This window comes from Ovis canadensis, chromosome 2 (assembly GCF_042477335.2).
Source record: "Ovis canadensis isolate MfBH-ARS-UI-01 breed Bighorn chromosome 2, ARS-UI_OviCan_v2, whole genome shotgun sequence".
NCBI lineage: Eukaryota > Metazoa > Chordata > Mammalia > Artiodactyla > Bovidae > Ovis > Ovis canadensis.
Window position 1 is genome coordinate 223,469,631 of NC_091246.1, and position 17,739 is coordinate 223,487,369.

A 17,739-nucleotide genomic window follows, 5' to 3' on the forward strand; every position below is an offset into this window, starting at 1 on the left:
TGAAAGTGAAGTTGCTCAGTCATGTCCGGCTCTTAGCGACCCCATGGACTGCAGCCTACCAGGCTGCTCCGCCCATGGGATTTTCCAGGCAAGAGTACGGGAGTGGGGTGCCATTGCCTTCTCCGGGGATTGAACCTAGGTCTCTACATTGCAGGCAGATTCTTCACCAGCTAAGCCATGAAGGAAGCCCAACAATACTGGAGTGGGTAGCCTCTCCCTTCTCCAGTGGATCTTCCCGACTCAGGAATCCAACCAGGGTCTCCTGCATTACAGGTGGATTCTTTACCAACTGAGATATCAGAGAAGCCGATTCCCTACTAAGATAGTGTTTAATCCTAAATTCAAAGCCCCAACAGGCAGTTACTCATTTTTCCCTGGGTATCTCCCATGTATACATGAGGTACTTCTCTTGCCCATCTGTCTTTTACTACAGGGGTCTCAGCTAAGACCTTAGAAGGGCAGAGGGGAAATTATTTTTCCTCTCCTGCATAGTTCTCTCAAGGTTAGCTGATGAAGAGGACATTTAATACAGACTCAGAGCAAACACAATCACATCTTCAGACTACATCTCCACACTCAAAGATCTACTGAAGAGGTTGGCAGAGAAGAGTGCGATGTCAGAAGGGAAACTGCTGCTGGATGATGAGACCACTTATGACAGGTATGACAGCCTGAAGCCCCCAGCTCTCTGTTTGTTCCATAAGGAAGAAAGGATATGCCCTTCCTCTGCAGTATTTGGCACTGAAGAAAATTACACAGAAATTGACAGTTACTCTGGATCTTGAATTCGGAGAAGGCAATGGCACCCCACTCCAGTACTCTTGCCTGGAAAATCCCACGGACGGAGGAGCCTGGTGGGCTGCAGTCCATGGGGTCACTAAGAGTCGGACACGACTGAGTGACTTCACTTTCACTTTTCACTTTCATGCACCAGAGAAGGAAATGGCAACCCGCTCCAGTGTTCTTGCCTGGAGAATCCCAGGGACCAGGGAGCCTGGCAGGCTGCCCTCTATGGGGTCGCACAGAGTCGGACACAACTGAAGTGACTTAGCAGCTGGTTCTTGAAACAGCACATCCTAATCTGTTTCTGGGGATTAAAACAAAAAAAAAAAGAGGAGACATTTGTGAAGAAAAAGCAGAGAGTTTATCCAGAGAGATTTACTGCTTATCTAGTGTTGCAGTGAAAAGTGGGGAAAAGAAAAAGTCAGTTTTTCTTTCCTTTCCTGAGAACAAAGAAGATGGAGAGAACAGTGAGCAGACCTGGTTACTCGTTGTTTTTACTTTAACTGCTCCTAAGCTGTTCTGCCCCCTAACTCTGCATGGACTACATTCTGCACCTACTGTCCCTTAACTCTGTGCTAATTACATCCTGAATTTGGTGCCACCTGTACAGAAGTCTCTTGGCAAACTACCCCTTGTGACTTTTCTCTTTTGCATTATAGAAAGAGGGCCGGAGTACAGTTCATAAAAGACAATGGATCCAACCACCAGGCTACTGGACTGCCAGACCCAATTACTGGGCTCTCTGACACCAACCTATGACTGTTTTTGAAACAGTGCAAGAGGAAGAAGAATACAAGATCCTTATACCTTTATTCCTCATCTCCGATCCCTGGCTGCTAGCCCTCATCTATATAACCCTCCAGACTCCTCTAGGAAGGCGGGGGCACAGCTCTTGAGGCACAAGCCTACTGTGTTCACCCCTCCACTGGCTGAGGATTAAAGCCATCTTTCTATTTCCTCTAAACTCTCTGTATTTTTTTCTTCAGCTTCAATGGGCAGAGGAAAGTAAGATTTTGGCGGCATCACCAGCAGTCCTGTGTTCTGAAGGATTTGATTCTGGCTGGCATTGCTGGGAGTTCCAGGTGGGTGAGACACCTGAATGGACCACGGGGTTTATAAAAACATCCTTTCCAGGAAGGGAAAGTGACCCCCATCAAAACAGAACAGATGGCGGACAATTCAGCTGCAGGTTGGTGACCATGTTATATGGGCATTGTTCCAGCCACTCTTCTTTTAAAGCAAAAGCCCAGAGAGAAGGAAGAGAAGGGCATTTATCTGGACTACAAGTTCTGTGAGATTTCATTTCACCACCTGAATAACAAGCCTCATAGCCATTCTTTCACTGAGAACATTTTCTGAAATACTAAGGCCTTATTTCTGTATCAGATGTGATTTAAAATGTCTATCAATCTGCGCAGGAAGAGATTATGAGTGATAAACCACCTTAAAGGCTATCACACTGCTTCATTTCCTTCCCGTAATTTATGAATAGGAGGTAGAATAATATCCAACTCCCAGTGAATCTAGCACTAACGAAACTTTTAAATCCTTCTAAAACTTAAAACATATAAATGAAATCATACATACGTGATCTTTTCCATCTGGCTTCTTTCACTCAGAATATTTATTTTCAGATTTATCCACATTGATGTATGAATCAATAGTTCACTTCTCATTTCTGAGGAATACATTATATAGCTATACCATAATTTGTTTATTCATTCATTCATTGATAGGTATTTGGGCTACAAATTCTCTCTCCATGAGAGATACCAAGTTGCTGTTTGGCCTGTCTCTTGCCCTTGTAACTATTGACAATGACCCAAAAGATCAGCAGGTCAGTCTAAGCTCCTTTGCATAGACTGTAATGGAAATTGGCCTACTCTTAGACGACACCGAAAATGTCAGGAAATGATCAGAACCAGAGAAACATGTGTGAAAACAACAATGCAATTCAAACACACAAATAAGAGATACTCAGGTAGCCTTTTAACAAATGAATAGATGATCCACTGAGATACTATATCTTGCCCATCAGAGTCGTCCAGAAATTGACCAGACACATTTTTCGTGAGGCTCTGAGGAATAGGCACTCTCATTCATTGCTGATGGGATAGGAAGACGCAAAGAAACTTGCAAATGCCTAAGAGGATACCTTTACCCTTCACCCAGCAATCCAACTTTGGGGATGTACCCTGAAGATGCTGCTGCTGCTGTTGCTAAGTCGCTTCAGTCATGTCCGACTCTCTGCGACTCTATGGACTGTAGCCCACCAGGATTCTCTGTTCATGGGATTCTCCAGGTAAGAATATTGGAGTGGGTTGTCATGCCCTTCTCTAGGGGATCTTCCTGACCCAAGGATGGAACCAGTATCTCTTATGTCTCCTGCATCTGCAGATGGGTTCGTTACAACTAGCACCACCTGGGAAGCCCACCCTGAAGCTATACCTCTGCAAATATGAAAGAAGTATTTATAATGTTATTCATTGCAGAATTACCTGTAACAGCAAAATATGGAAACAACACAAATTTATATTAAATTTGAGACAATGTGTGCATTTGAAACAATTTGAAATGAAGTCTGTGACTTCATAGTGGTATACCAATAAAGTTAATAATAATAATAACATATATTAAAGAAGTGATGGCTGTAATGTAAATAAAAGTCTTTCTACAGAAGAGTATCAGCTAAAGAATCTGCCTGTAATGCAGGAGACCTAGGTTCAGTCCCTAAGTTGGAAAGATCCCCTGGAGAAGGAAATGCATTCCAGTGTTCTTGCCTAGAGAATCCCATGAACAGAGGAGCCTGGTGGGCTACAGTCCATGGGATTGCGAAGAGTCGGACATGACTAACTAAGCACGGTACCATCAAGTAAAAAGCATAGAAGCAATTATGAAATCAGAAAAACCAACATTTTCACAGCCCCACGGTAATGAGTGATTCACAAAAGGGTCAACAATGGTTGCTAAAATCATGGCGGCAAGCAATATTAACACAGTACCAAATTATTGCCTTATCAATTACTTACTAATTGTAGAGGGATTAAGATCACCATCTTACTCAACAGGTTATCTCTGGGATGAAAGAGTACAGAGGACTTGACTTTCTACATTATATAGCTGTTTCTTTAAACTAGCATGCATAATTGAATACTAAGATAGGTCTACTTCACAAAAACAGAAATTCTATGTTGCAAAGTTTTTTTTATAAAATTTTAATTTAAAAATGGAAAGAGTCAGAGCTTACAAGATATAAAAGAAATCAGCATAACTCATTTTTTTAAAAAAAAATCATACTCTTTAACTATTAAACTGGGTCAAGTAGCTTCCTGGTATGTTGTTTTGCAACTTTCTGTTTTGAGTAGCCTTTTAGCTATTATGAAAGAATCTACTGTGCCAGTAGGCTGTTAATTCACTTTCTTTAAAAAGAAATGTTAACCAACTAGAAACCAATATAAAATAAAAAAGTTAAAAAAAATTTTTTAAATCAGTTTCCAAAATAAAAATTTATCAAAATCAGAATCAGAGTCAAATAGGTCAAATTCTATTATGGAACAATAATTTACTAGCTGCTGCTGCTGCTAAGTCACTTCAGTCGTATCCGACTCTGTGTGACCCCACAGACGGCAGCCCACCAGGCTCCCCCGTCCCTGGGATTCTCCAGGCAAGAACACTGGAGTGGGCTGCCATTTCCTTCTCCAATGCATGAAAGTGAAAAGTGAAAGTGAAGTCGCTCAGTCGTGTCCGACTCTTTGAGACCCCATGGACCGCAGCCTACCAGGTTCCTCTGTCCATGGGATTTTCCAGGCAAGAGTACTGGAGTGGGGTGCCATAGCCTTCTCCGAATTTACTAGCAGTTCTATTTAAATCTGGATAGGTATATTCACAATGCTCAAAACTAAATTAGCATAGATTGGTTTCATTTCCTCATCTTAACCAAAAAGATGTCTCCAGACACGTTTAGTTACATCTGGATTAGGACTGCCAGATAAAATACAAGACATTCAGTTAAATGTGAATTTTTACAGGAGACAACAAATCATTTTTAGCATAAGCATGCCCCATGAGGAAATTCCCTGGCAGTCCAGTGGTTAGCACTCCACCCTTCCACTGCAGGAGGGCATGGGTTCTATCCTTGGTGAGAGAATTAAAAACCCTCAAGCGCTCACTGTGTGGCCCAAACAAACAAAAACAACAGGAATGCTCCATGGGATATTTGGGACATACTGATAAAAAAAAAAATATTTAACTGGGCCTATTGCTGTTTTTATTTCCTTGGAAAATTGGGTAACCCTAATATGAATGGTAATATTTTAGAAGTACGTTTCAAAGTTCAATAAAGGGAATTTTAAGTATTGAAGTCACAATGCATTAAAGGGATTAACGATCTCTATCTAAGAAAATCGCTCTACCTACTCGCCAGCTATTCAACGCACAAACCCAAAGACATAGGAAGAAAAAATGTAAGTGCTTACACAGCTCCCGGAAATCCATTTTTAGTAAGTACAGTGATATTGACAATAGAGCCTCCATGTTCTTTCATCCAGGAGTTGTAAACTGCAGGAGACAGAAAGACAATCCTATTAAATAGTGTCCTGACTCTTCCCTGAAACTGTGTTCCAGCTTGCTGCTTATATGATATTTTTTAAATTCTCATTTATATTTTTTTATAAAAATATTGAGGTACAATTTACATATCATAAAATTTTGTGCTTGCTTTGGCAGCACATATAGATAAGATAAGATTCATCCCATTTTCTGTGTATGACTTAATGGCTTTTAATAAATACACATCACAATCCAGTTTTCAAATATTTCTTTTACTCGAAAGAGTCCCTTTGTGACCATTTGCAGTCCAACTCATCCCCAGGCAAACATTCATCTACATTCTCTTTCTATAGATTTGCCCTTTCTGAATATTTCATTTATTTGGTCATTTGTGTCTGCCTTCTTTAACTCAGAACAGTTTTGGGGAGGTTCATCCATATTGTAACACATGAAAATAAAAATGTTACTTTTTATTGCTAAATAGTATTCTATTGTATGTACATTCCATATTTTATTTACGCATTCACCAACTGATGAACAACTGGAAAGTTTCCACTTTTGGGTGATTATGAATACAAGTCTTTGTGTGGACATATGCTTTTCCTTCTAGTAGGGAGATACCTACGAGTGGAATTGCTGTGTTATATGCTAAATCTGCATATGACCTGGTAGCTCAGATGGTAAAAAAAAATCTACCTGCAATGCAGGAGACCCTGGTTCAATCCCTGGGTTAGGAAGATCCCCTGGAGAAGTAAATAGCTACCTACTCCAGTATTCCTGGGCTCCAAAATCACTGCAGATGGTGACTGCAGCCATGAAATTAAAAGACACTTGCTCCTTGGAAGAAAAGCAATGACAAACCTAAACAGCATATTAAAAAGCAGAGACATTACTTTGCTAACAAAGGTCCATGGTTTTTCCTGTAGTCATGTATGGATGTGAGAGTTGGACCATAGAGAAGGCTGAGCATTGAAGTGAAAAGAAAGTGAAAGTGGCTCAGTTGTGTTCGACTCTCTGTGACCCCATGGACTATACAGTCCATGGAATTCCCCAGGCCAGAATACTGGAGTGGGTAACCTTTCCCTTCTCCAGGGGATCTTCCCAACCCAGGGATGGAACCCAGGTCTCCCACATTGCAGGCAGATTCTTTAACAGCTGAGCCACAAGGGAAGCCCAATTAAATAGTACTTGACTCTTCCCTGATACCATTCCAGCTTGCTGCTTATATGATGTTTTTTAAATTCTAATTTATATTTTCTTTTTATAAAATATTTATTGAGGCACTGAAGAACTGATGGTTTTGAACCGTGTTACTGGAGAAGACTCTTGAGAGTCCCTTGGACTGCAAGGAGATCAAACCAGTCAATCCTAAAGGAAATTAATCCTGAATATTCACTGGAGGGACTGATGCTGAAGCTGAAGTTCCAATACTTTGGCCACCTGATGTAAAGAGCTGACTCATTAGAAAAAGACCCTGATGCTGGGAAAGACAGAAGGCAGGAGGAGAAGGGGACAACAGAGAATGAGACGGTTAGATGGCATCACCAACTCAATGGACATGAGTTTGAGCAAGCTCTGGTGGATGGTGACGGAGAGGGAAACCTGGCATGCTGCAGTCCATGAGATTGCAAAGAGTTGGACACAACTGAGTGACTGAACAGTAACAACCAGTATTCGTGCCTGGAAAATTCCACTGACAGAGGAGCCTGGAGGGCTACAGTCCATGGGGTCGCAAATAGTCTGACACAACTGAGCAACTAATAAACACACATACATGTTAAATCCGTGCTTAACTTTTTAAGAAACTGCTTAACTGTTTTCCAAAGTGTTTTCACTATTTTACATTCTCATCAGAAATGCAGGAGGGTTACAGTTTCTCCACAAAATTATCTGGCTGTTTGGTTAAAGCCATTCTAACGGGTATAGAGTGGTATTTTACTGAGACTTTGATTTGCATTTTCTTAATGTCTTAAACCGGAGAAAGCAATGGCACCCCACTCCAGTACTCTTGCCTGGAAAATCCCATGGATGGAGCAGCCTGGTGGGCTGCCAACTATGGGGTCGCACAGAGTCGGACACGACCGAGCGACTTCACTTTCACTTTTCACTTTCACGCATTGGAGAAGGAAATGGCAGCCCACTCCAGTGTTCTTGCCTGGAGAATCCCAGGGACGGGGGAGCCTGGTGGGCTGCCGTCTATGGAGTCACACAGAGTCGGATACGACTGAAGCGACTTAGCAGCAGCAGCAGCAATGACTTAAATGGTGTTAAGAATCTTTTCATGTGCTTATTCACCATTTATATATCTTATTTGGTGACCTACCTATTCAAATCTTTTGCCTTTTTTTAAAATTTGGGTTGCTTTTGTAAGACTTTTTGTATATTCTGGATATAAGTCTGTTATCAGATATGTGATTTGTAAAACGTTCTTCCCAGTCTGTGGTTTATTTTTTCGTTTTCTTATTGGTGTCATTTGAAACACAAACATGTTTAATTTTTATTAGTCCAATTATAATTTTTTATTTAATGGATGTATTTTTGGTGGGTATCTTAGGATTCTGCCTAACCCAAAGTCATAAAGATTTTCTCCCTTACTTGCTTCTAAAAGTTTTATAATTTTACTTCCTGCATGTAGGTCCATGATCCTAATTTTGGACTTTCAGTTAACTTTTATTTATTATGTGAGGTAAGACTCTTTTTTGCATGTGGATATCTCAACTTTCTCAGCACCGTTTGTTGATGACACTATCATTTCCCCATAGAACTGCCTCGGCACATCTGATGAAAATCAATTGAACATAAATATAAGAATTTACTTCTGGATCCTCAATTCTGTTTCATTGATCTATACATCTATTCTTATGCCAGTATTAGACTGTCTCATCTTAAAATCAATAAACAGTTTTGAAATCAAGAAGTATTTCTTCTTTTGTAAAATTGCTTTGGCTATTTTGAGTCCTTTGCATGGCCATATCAGTTTGTCAATTTTTGCAAAAGGATTGATAAGGACTGCATCGAACCAACAGATCAATTTGGAAAGAACTACCATCTTAAAAATATTGAGTCTTTCAATTCATAAACACAGAATGTCTTTCCATTTATCTACATCTCGCATTTCTCTCAGCAATATTTTGCAGTTGTTGGCATATAAACCTTATACTATTCTGCTAACTTTATTTGTCAATATTTTATCTTTTTTGAGGGCAATTTGAAATTTAGGCAAACTTTCTATTCACACAAATCAAGGCAATATTAGAGATGTACATCAGGGCTCACTTCAGTGGAAGTCCAGTTTTTAGAATGGAAAGACCAGAGAATAATTCAATACCTATTTCTGTCAAAAGCTTGAGCAAAAGTAAGCTTGTCTACCCACTATTATTTAATGCTTTCTAGTGAATTCTCGCCAAATCGTGTTATGACAGAAAAAAAGGAGGTAAAACCACAAGAAAACATAAAATTGAATATTTTTTAAATCTAAGACAATTTTTTCATACTGTTTTCAAACTGCTGAAATTAGGTTATGTCTTACTGTTGGTGACATCTTACAATTACAATTACATTGTTTTTACTTTCTTAGTATGTAAAATGATGATGCATTTCACACTTGGCTACATCTTTGACTCTAAGAAATAGCACAGCAGTTATTTTTAGACAGCCTGATTACACACCTAGAAAACCCAACAGACTAATTTGGCAAGCCATTATAAAAAGCAACAAAATAAATTTGAAAAATTCTTCTGTAAACCAACAATAATCCAGTTGAAAATAACTGGGAAAAAAAAAGAGCCCGTTCAAAATAGCAACAGTGATCAAAAACACCTAGCCTTCCCTAGTGGGCTCAGACAGTAGAGAATCTGCCTGCAATGCAGGGGACCAGGTTCGATCCCTGAGTAGGGAAGATCCTGGAGAAGAGAATGGCTACCCACTCTAGCACTCTTACTTGAGAATTTCATGGACAGAGGAGCCGGGTGGGCTACAGTCCATGGGGCTGAAAAGATTCGGACAAGACTGAGTGACTAACACTCACTTTTCAACCTTAATAAAAACAAGCATATGAGATCTATACAGTAAGAACCACAAACCTTTGCCAAAATATATGAGTTCATCAGTGAAAAGACATGTTATAATGAGGAGACAATACTAAAATATGCTAATTACTTCCACATGACTAATAAATTTAATACAATTTTAATCAAATTCCCAACAGGATTTTTGAAGAAGTATGAATATATAAAATTCATCTGAATACAACAAATGGTCGTGAATAGCCAAGAAAAGTTTGGAAATGAAAATAAACCAGTATACATGTATCAAATATGTTTTTAATCATAAAATTATTGGCTATCAGCACAAGAAAGGAAAATAAATTTATTTAAATTACCCTATATACACTTTCTGCGGGGCTTCCCTGGTGGCTCAGACGGTAAAGAATTTGCCTACAATGCAAGAGACCCGGGTTTGATCCCTGGGTTGGGAAGATACCCTGGAGAAGGGAATGGCAACCCACTCCAGTATTCTTGTCTGGAGAATTCCATGGACAGAGGAGCCTGGTGAGCTATAGTCCATGGGTAGCAGAGAGTTGGACATGACTGAGCAACTGGTCCAACGGCTAAAACTGCATGCTCCCAATGCAAGGGGCCTGGGTTCGATCCCTGGTCAGGGAACTAGATTCCACATGCCATAACTAAAAGATCCTACTTGCCACAACTGAGACCTAATGCAGCCAAATAAATAAATAAACAATTTTTTAAAAAAGAATTAATAATTAGGAAGTGTGAAGATGTAGAAACAAAGAATGGCTGTTGGGCTGGGAAACTGGTAAAAACTTATAAATCAGACACACAGCAGAGTCACCAAACTTCCAGTTCCCTGAAAGATACAGATAAAGGCCTGACACACATTCCTAAGTTGTTTTTACAGGAAGACCCTCACCAGATGAAAACTGCTGACTGCAAGCACGTTGACCAGTTGAAACCAAAAGATCAGTGATGCTCAAAACTTCACCTGGACGCCAACCAAGCTGAACACTGTGCACAAGCTGATCACCTGCCCTGCAGCTCCCTCCCTAACACTGAGGTTAAAACCTCTCCCTCGGGGCTTCCCTGGTGGCTCAGTGATAGAGTCTGCATGCCAACGAAGGACACAGGGATTCCATCTCCCATCTGGGAAAATCCCAAGGGCTGCAGAGCAACTAAAGCTGGCACGCCACAACTACTGAGCCTGTGCTCTAGAGCCCAGGCGCCTCAACTGCTGAGCCCAGGTGCTGCAACTACTGAAGCTCGCCTGCCCTGGAGCCTGTGCTCTACAACAAGAGAAGCCACTGCAATGAGAAGCCTTCCCACTGCAACTAGAGTAGGCCCCGCTCTCCACACTACAGAAAAGTCGGAGCAGCAACAAGACCCAGAACAGCCAAAAGTAAAATAAATAAATCAACAAAGTTACGGGAAAAAAAACACAAAACCCTTCCCTGCAAGCTGGTAGGGAGTTCCCATCTTTTGAACATAAGCTGCTCACTCTCCCCATACTTTCCTTCACGGCAACCCAACATTCAGTTGACTGGCTTCACCACATGCAGGCGAGCAGACCGAAGTTTGGTTCAGTAACATATCCATGTAGCTTCCTAAATTTCTGTTGGAACAAAATATTCTAGGCTTCTCGTGCACATTTCCTCCCCCAGACCTGTAATAAGCTGTTTCCCCCAGTTCCTTTTAATCGGAAGTAACATTCAGAGATCACATAAAGGATGCTAGGAGGACACACTGTCGCTGAATTAATAACTTTCTTTTTGGGGGATAAGGCCAGGGAATATATATTTTATTTTAAAGAAAAAATATATCTTGAGTCCATGCTAATGTTTCTAATTAAATCCTGGACTACAGGGGTCTTTATTCATCCTCATCTGTCTACATTCACTTCTCCTTTTGCCAATGCCAAAAATCTTGGTTCTCAATTGTACTAAAATAACTTATTTACAGAGACAGGGAGGCCTGGCATGCTGCAGTCCATGAGGTCACAAAGAGTCAGACACGACTGAGCAACTGAACTGAACTGATTTACTCACTTTAGACCACACTACACACCATAAGTCTCGGAATAATATCACCAACACTACTAGATTTTAAGGGAAATTCCGATATGATTATGTGATAATTGATCTTCTGAATTACTGTGTATTTCCTTTGGTGTGATAATGGTATTGCAGTTGCATAGAAAACATTTCTTTATTCTTTAAAAATGTAAGTCAAAGTGTGATGAAGTATACAATTCACTTTTAAATTATTTGTGAAAAGGGTGTAGGGGGTTGAGGGGAGATAGAAAGGGAACGAGGAGGAGAGGGGGAAAGACACAGAGATTAGAGAATGCAAATACAGCAAAATGTCAGCACCTGGTGAATCTAAATGAAAGGTAAACAGACAGGGCTCAGAGAGACGGTAAGTTCCGTTCCAGACCACCACAATAATGCAATATTGTAATAAAGTGAATCACACAAATATTTTTTCTTTCCCAGTGCATATAAAAGTTGTATTTACACTATACTATAGTATATTAAATATACAACAGCATTATGTCTAAAAAAAGGTACAAACTTAATTTTTAAAATATTTTATAACTAAAAAATGCTAACCATCACCTGAGCCTTCAGCAAATCATAATCTTTTTGCAATGGTAACATCAAAGATCACTGATCACATATCATCATAACAAATATAATAATGAAAAAATTTGAAATATTGTGCTGATTACCAAAATATGACACAGAGACCCAAAGTAAGCAAAAGCTGTTAGAAAAATATTGCTGACAGATTTGCTCGGTGGGCAATAAAACAAAACATAATAAAACAACGTATCCCTTAGAAGAGCTGCATTATTTCTTTAACTTTTTCATATATTCAAAATTTTTCCAAAAATAAATGGAGAGAAAAAAATTTCTACATTAGTAAAATGAATAATTAAAGGTTATAGAAAAGTCTAAATTCACCAGAAATTTAAATGTGGATCTTTATATGGTTCTTTAACAGCCACATATGGTGTCAAAGAGTACAAGCTGAAGAAGCTGAAACTTCAGGGCAGTCATGACTTAAATCATCTTAATTACATAAACAATACACATTCCATTTAGAAAAATTAGAAAAAGCAGAGAAGCAAAAAGAAAAAGATGAAAATAATATGCAATTTTACCTCCCAGAGATGTCAATGTTTTATTAGAAATTCTTTCAGAATTATGTCTATTTATATACAGCCATATAATAAATATATACTGTTTTTTGCAGAAATGTGATCACACTGGATAGAGTGTTTTAAACCTTTTTTTTCCCACTCAGTGATATCTAGGACTATTTTTTCATACTGAGAAGTAGACTTTTGCACCTATATTTTTAGTGGCTGCATAGTACTTTATCCTATAGATGTATAAAATTTCACTCAACTAATATTTTACTTCAAAATATTTAAATGGTTTTCAGTTTTTCACTATTATTATTCTGGTATAGAAAAATGTACGTCCCATAGTCCTTGCTGTCGAAACCAAAAGCTAGGTCCCATTGTTTAAAGTAAAAACAAAATAAAAACTATAGGCCTTGGATTCTTTAATTCAATTCTGGCTAATAAACATCATAACTGAATCTAGACTCTGCAAAGTTCTAATTAATGGAACTTAAGGTTTGTAAGAGATTGCTGACTTGAGTGCTAGAAGATGTCAAAGTGCTGAACTATGAAGGCTGAGTTAGAGACTAAAGCCTGTCTCCTAGTACTCATTCTCCTCTTCTTACAAGAAACTGAATCTGTACTTAGGGACACAGCTAAAGATTCTATTTCCCAGTATCACTTATAGGTAAGTATAGTCATTTAACTGAGTTCTAGTTGATTATGAATGCCAGTAATGTAATGGTGCTACTTCCAGACAAAAGGAAAGGAAAGTCGCTCAGTCGTGTCCGACTCTTTGTGACCCCATGGACTGTAGCCTACCAGGCTTCTCAGTCCATGGGATTTTCCAGGCAAGAGTACTGGAGTGGATTGCCATTTCCTTCACCAGGGGATCTTCCCGACCCAGGGATCAAACCCGGGTCTCCCGCATTGTAGGCAGACACTTTACCCACTGAACCACCTGGGAAGCCACTTCTAGACAATGCTGTTAAAAAGAATGAGTTTTACACTTCTCTGAAAAAAAATTTTTTTCAACTTCCAGACAATGCTGTTAAAAAGAATGAGTTTTACACTTCTCTGAATTTTTTTTTTTTTAACTTCCACACACTGCTGTTAAAAAGAATGAGTTTTATACTTCTCTGAATTCCTGCTGTCGCGAATGCAGTTATGATGGCAGGAACTGAAGCAGCCATTCTGGACTAGGGGATGGACATGTTAAAGACAGTAAATAAGAAGAAAGATCCTTATTCCCTAATGATTATGAAACTACCATACTATCCCTGGACTATACACCTTGAATTTTTATGTGAAGGAGAAATCAACTATCTTATTTAAGCTCCTATATTCTTCTGGATCTCTACACTTCAGCGGTCAATCCTGTTATCACAATTAATACAGAACTCTGTATTACCAGTTAGATAAAGATAAAGCCTGAAAATGTCTGTAAGACCTTTGATTTAGAAATGCTAAGAATATAAAGCCTAATCCATGTTGGGATGATGACCCTGTGGGTCACAATTATACTCATTTCACATTATGCAGCATAGAAATGTCTTGAATAGCTTATAAGGAAACTCTTCAGTTATCTAATTTCAGGGTTGAATATTACCACCTATGAAAGATAACCTTTAATCTAAAAACTATGCATGTGTGCTAGTTACTTATTAGTCAGAAAAAATGTGGACTCTAGTATTCTCCTTGAAGGTTTCATGGAATTAATAGGTCCTTACAATAGATTTAACAGATTCATTTCTTAAAAACAAAATAAGTATGGAGTCTTCCTTAATTTAATGAAGCACTTTGTAGCTATATCTTTGTACAAATTCTCAATCATTTTAACATGATAACTTCCTAGAAATGAAATCAACAGATCAAGCAAATTCATATTTTTAAAATACTGCCAAATTATTCTCCAGAAATGTAGCAATTTACATGGCTATATTGTATATAAGTTAAATTAGGGCAATAATTGTTGATGACAATAATTGTTGGGTACCCTATGATTTTAACATAAATACACTTTGACTTTTTGGGTTATTGATCATACTTGCCTGCTTTGCACATGTAGAAGGTGCCCGTCAGGTTGGTTTCAATCACAGCATGCCACCCCTTTGAACTGATTTTTTCAGCAGGAGAGAAGAACTGGCCTCCTCCATTGTTTACTAAGAAATTGATCTTACCATAAACATCTAAGGTGGATTTGACCAAATTATTTACCTAAAGAAAAACAGTAAAAGTGAACTAGTTACAGACAAATACGGTATGACAGCATTTATATGTAGAATCTAAAAAGTACAACAAACTAGTGAATATAACAAAAAAAAGAAGCAGATTCATAGAGACAGAGCATAAACCAGTGGTTACCAGTGTCAAGAGGGAAGCAGGGAGCAACAATGTAGCGGTAAGAGATTAGGAGCTACAGCCTGTGAGGTATAAAATAAGTTAAATGAATATATTATATAATATGGGGAATACAGCAAATATTTTATGGTAACTATAAATGGAGTATCACCTTTAAAAATTATGAATCACTATATTATACACCTGGAACTTATGTATTATTGTACATCAATTATACTCCAGCAAACAAATCAAATTTTAAGAGTGAACTGGTTAATAACTAACTTGCTACTCGGACTTTATCATCTGCTTTAGGAGAGTAGCAGAGCTTACAATATCTCACAGTGAATAGTAACTCAGAGAACCATAATAAATGAAGATGTAGTCACAATGAATAAACCCTGTGTCACCCATAGATCAATATGCTAAATACCCATATGCTCCAATATGCTTCAATACCCACAGATCATATGCTAAATTTAGAATTTTGATAAGATTTATCCAAGGATTTGGATCACTCATCCAATAATCTGTAATAATCTTTAAAGTGTCAATATATATAATATCCTGGGTGTTCACTGGAAGGACTGATGTTGAAGCTGAAACTCCAATACTTTGGCCACCCAATGCAAAGAGCTGACTCATCTGAAAAGACCCAGATGCTGGGAAAGATTGAGGGCAGTAGGAGAAGGGGACGATGGAGGATGAGATGGTTGGATGGCATCACCGACTCAATGGACATGGGTTTGGGTGGACTCCGGGACTTGTTGATGGACAGGGAGGCCTGGTGTGCTGTAGTTCATGGGGTCGCAAAGAGTTGGACATGACTGAGTGACTGAACTGAACTGAACTGAATCTGTAAACAACCAACTCAGAATACTGGAGAGTGATGAAATAGACATTACAAAACGAGTTAAAGGGCAGAAGGCATGAAAGGTAGCCTCCAGACTACACTGTTCTTGCTTAGCTTTCCTCCATGTCTTCCCTTCCTCTCTTTCTCCTGAGGCCACTTGCTGAGCGCCAAAGAATTGATGCTTTTGAACTGTGGTGTTGGAGAAGACTCTTGAGAGTCCTTTGGACTGCAAGGAGATCCAATCAGTCCATCCTAAAGGAGATCAGTCCTGGGTGTTCATTGGAGGGACTGATGTTGAAGCTGAAACTCCAATACTTTGGTCACCTGATGCAAAGAGCTGACTCATTTGAAAAGACCCTGATGCTGGGAAAGATTGAGGGCAGGAGGAGAAGGGGACGACAGAGGATGAGATGGTTGGATGACATCATTGACACGATGGACATGGGTTTGGGTGGACTCCGGGAGTTGGTGATGGACAGGGAGGCCTGGCGTGCTGCAGTTCATGCGGTCGCAAAGAGTTGGACACGACTGAGCAACTGAACTCAGAACTCAGCAACATGGATTGGACCTTGAAAATACCATACTACGTGAAATAAGAAAAACAAATACTACATGACATCACTTATATGTGGAATCTAAAATATGACACAAATCAACATATCTACAAGACAAAAACAGACTCACAGATACACAGAACAGATTTGTGGTCGCCAAGGAGGAGGGAAGAATTGGGAGTGTGGGATTAGCGGATATAAGCTATTATATAAAGGATGGATAAACAACAAGGTCCTACTATATAGCATATGAAACTATATTCAATATCCTGTGATGAACCATAATGGAAAAGAATATGAAAAAGGATACACACACACATATATATAACTGAGTCACTTTGCTATGCAGCAAAAATTAAACATGACATTGTAAATCAATTATATTTCAATTTTAAAAAACAAGAGAGATTAGCTTTACCTCCTCTTCACTGCGGATGTTACATTTTATGGGAGTAACTTGAGCCTGGATGCTAGGAGGCAGACTGGCATTCAGTTCCTCGGCAGCAGATTTTAACCTATCAAACTTACGGGACGCAATGACCACATTACATCCTGAGGAGACAACAGTCAAAGAGCAAGTAAATATTGATATATATTCATTAGTTGTCTACATATTCACATGTCTACACATTTGTCTAAAAGCAAAAATGTTTAGAAAATACAAATATGAATAGAAATATGAATGAGAACTTCTGTTATGGTAACAGGAACTGAATTGATCCTAATTCAAACAAAACAATTAGAATAACTAAAACACTGAACAAATTATGCAACAAGGATTTCCAGGCATTGGATATCAGGGAGCACGGGACAGTGACAGTGAACACAGGAAACAAAATGTGAGCCCCATTATTATTCCAGATTGCTGCCTACAGAGAGTCTTCAGACTGCAGCATAGAGAGGAAGAATCCATTCAGAGCCCAGCAGTCTCCTGGGCAGAAGAGATGAAGTTGGGAGTCTGGGAGGCTGAGACAGCTAGATTAAATAGCAACACAGAGAGAAAGGAGGTACACAGGGGGAGAACTCCAGAGATCTCTCGAGTTCCCTCAGATCTTCAGCTGAGCACTGATCGGTACATATGAGAAAAGACAACAATCCGAGGCTTGGGAAAGAACCAACCAAAATAAGCAGAAGGAGCAAACCCTGACACTCGTACAGCACCAGACAAAAGTTAGTGTTCCAACCAAGAAAAAACTCTGACAAGGTATTGGGCAAAGTACCCAGAGGGTATGGCCTCAATAGTGAAGCAATATTAATCCTAGACTAAAGGCTGTTTAGGACAGTACTTAACAGAAAGAAAGCCTCTTTCAAGTATCAAACTGCTACCAAGTTAACTACATCACAGAACAAAGTTCAGCAATGTTTGCAAGAATACAAAAATAACCATACAATGATAATAACACAGTTACCTAGGACCAAAGCACCCAAGACTAAGCATCTTGTTACTTCCCATGTTCTGTAACACAAACACAGGCTTATTGCTCTGAAGAAACAGCGTACTTAAGAAAAATAAGGAAG

At 39.1% G+C, this 17,739-nt stretch overlaps 1 protein-coding gene across 2 annotated transcripts in view; it reads right to left on the reverse strand.

The window, feature by feature from the left end:
- PECR (peroxisomal trans-2-enoyl-CoA reductase) overlaps positions 1-17,739 on the reverse strand; it is a 50,922-nt gene that overhangs the window by 18,458 nt on the left and 14,725 nt on the right. For both annotated transcript variants that reach the window (XM_069574501.1, XM_069574503.1), the window contains exons 2-4: positions 16,640-16,773; positions 14,526-14,691; positions 5,259-5,340 (exon numbers count right to left, since the gene is read on the reverse strand). In XM_069574501.1, coding sequence (XP_069430602.1) covers positions 5,259-5,340; positions 14,526-14,691; positions 16,640-16,773 — 382 coding nt within the window. The remainder of the gene's footprint in view (positions 1-5,258; positions 5,341-14,525; positions 14,692-16,639; positions 16,774-17,739) is intronic.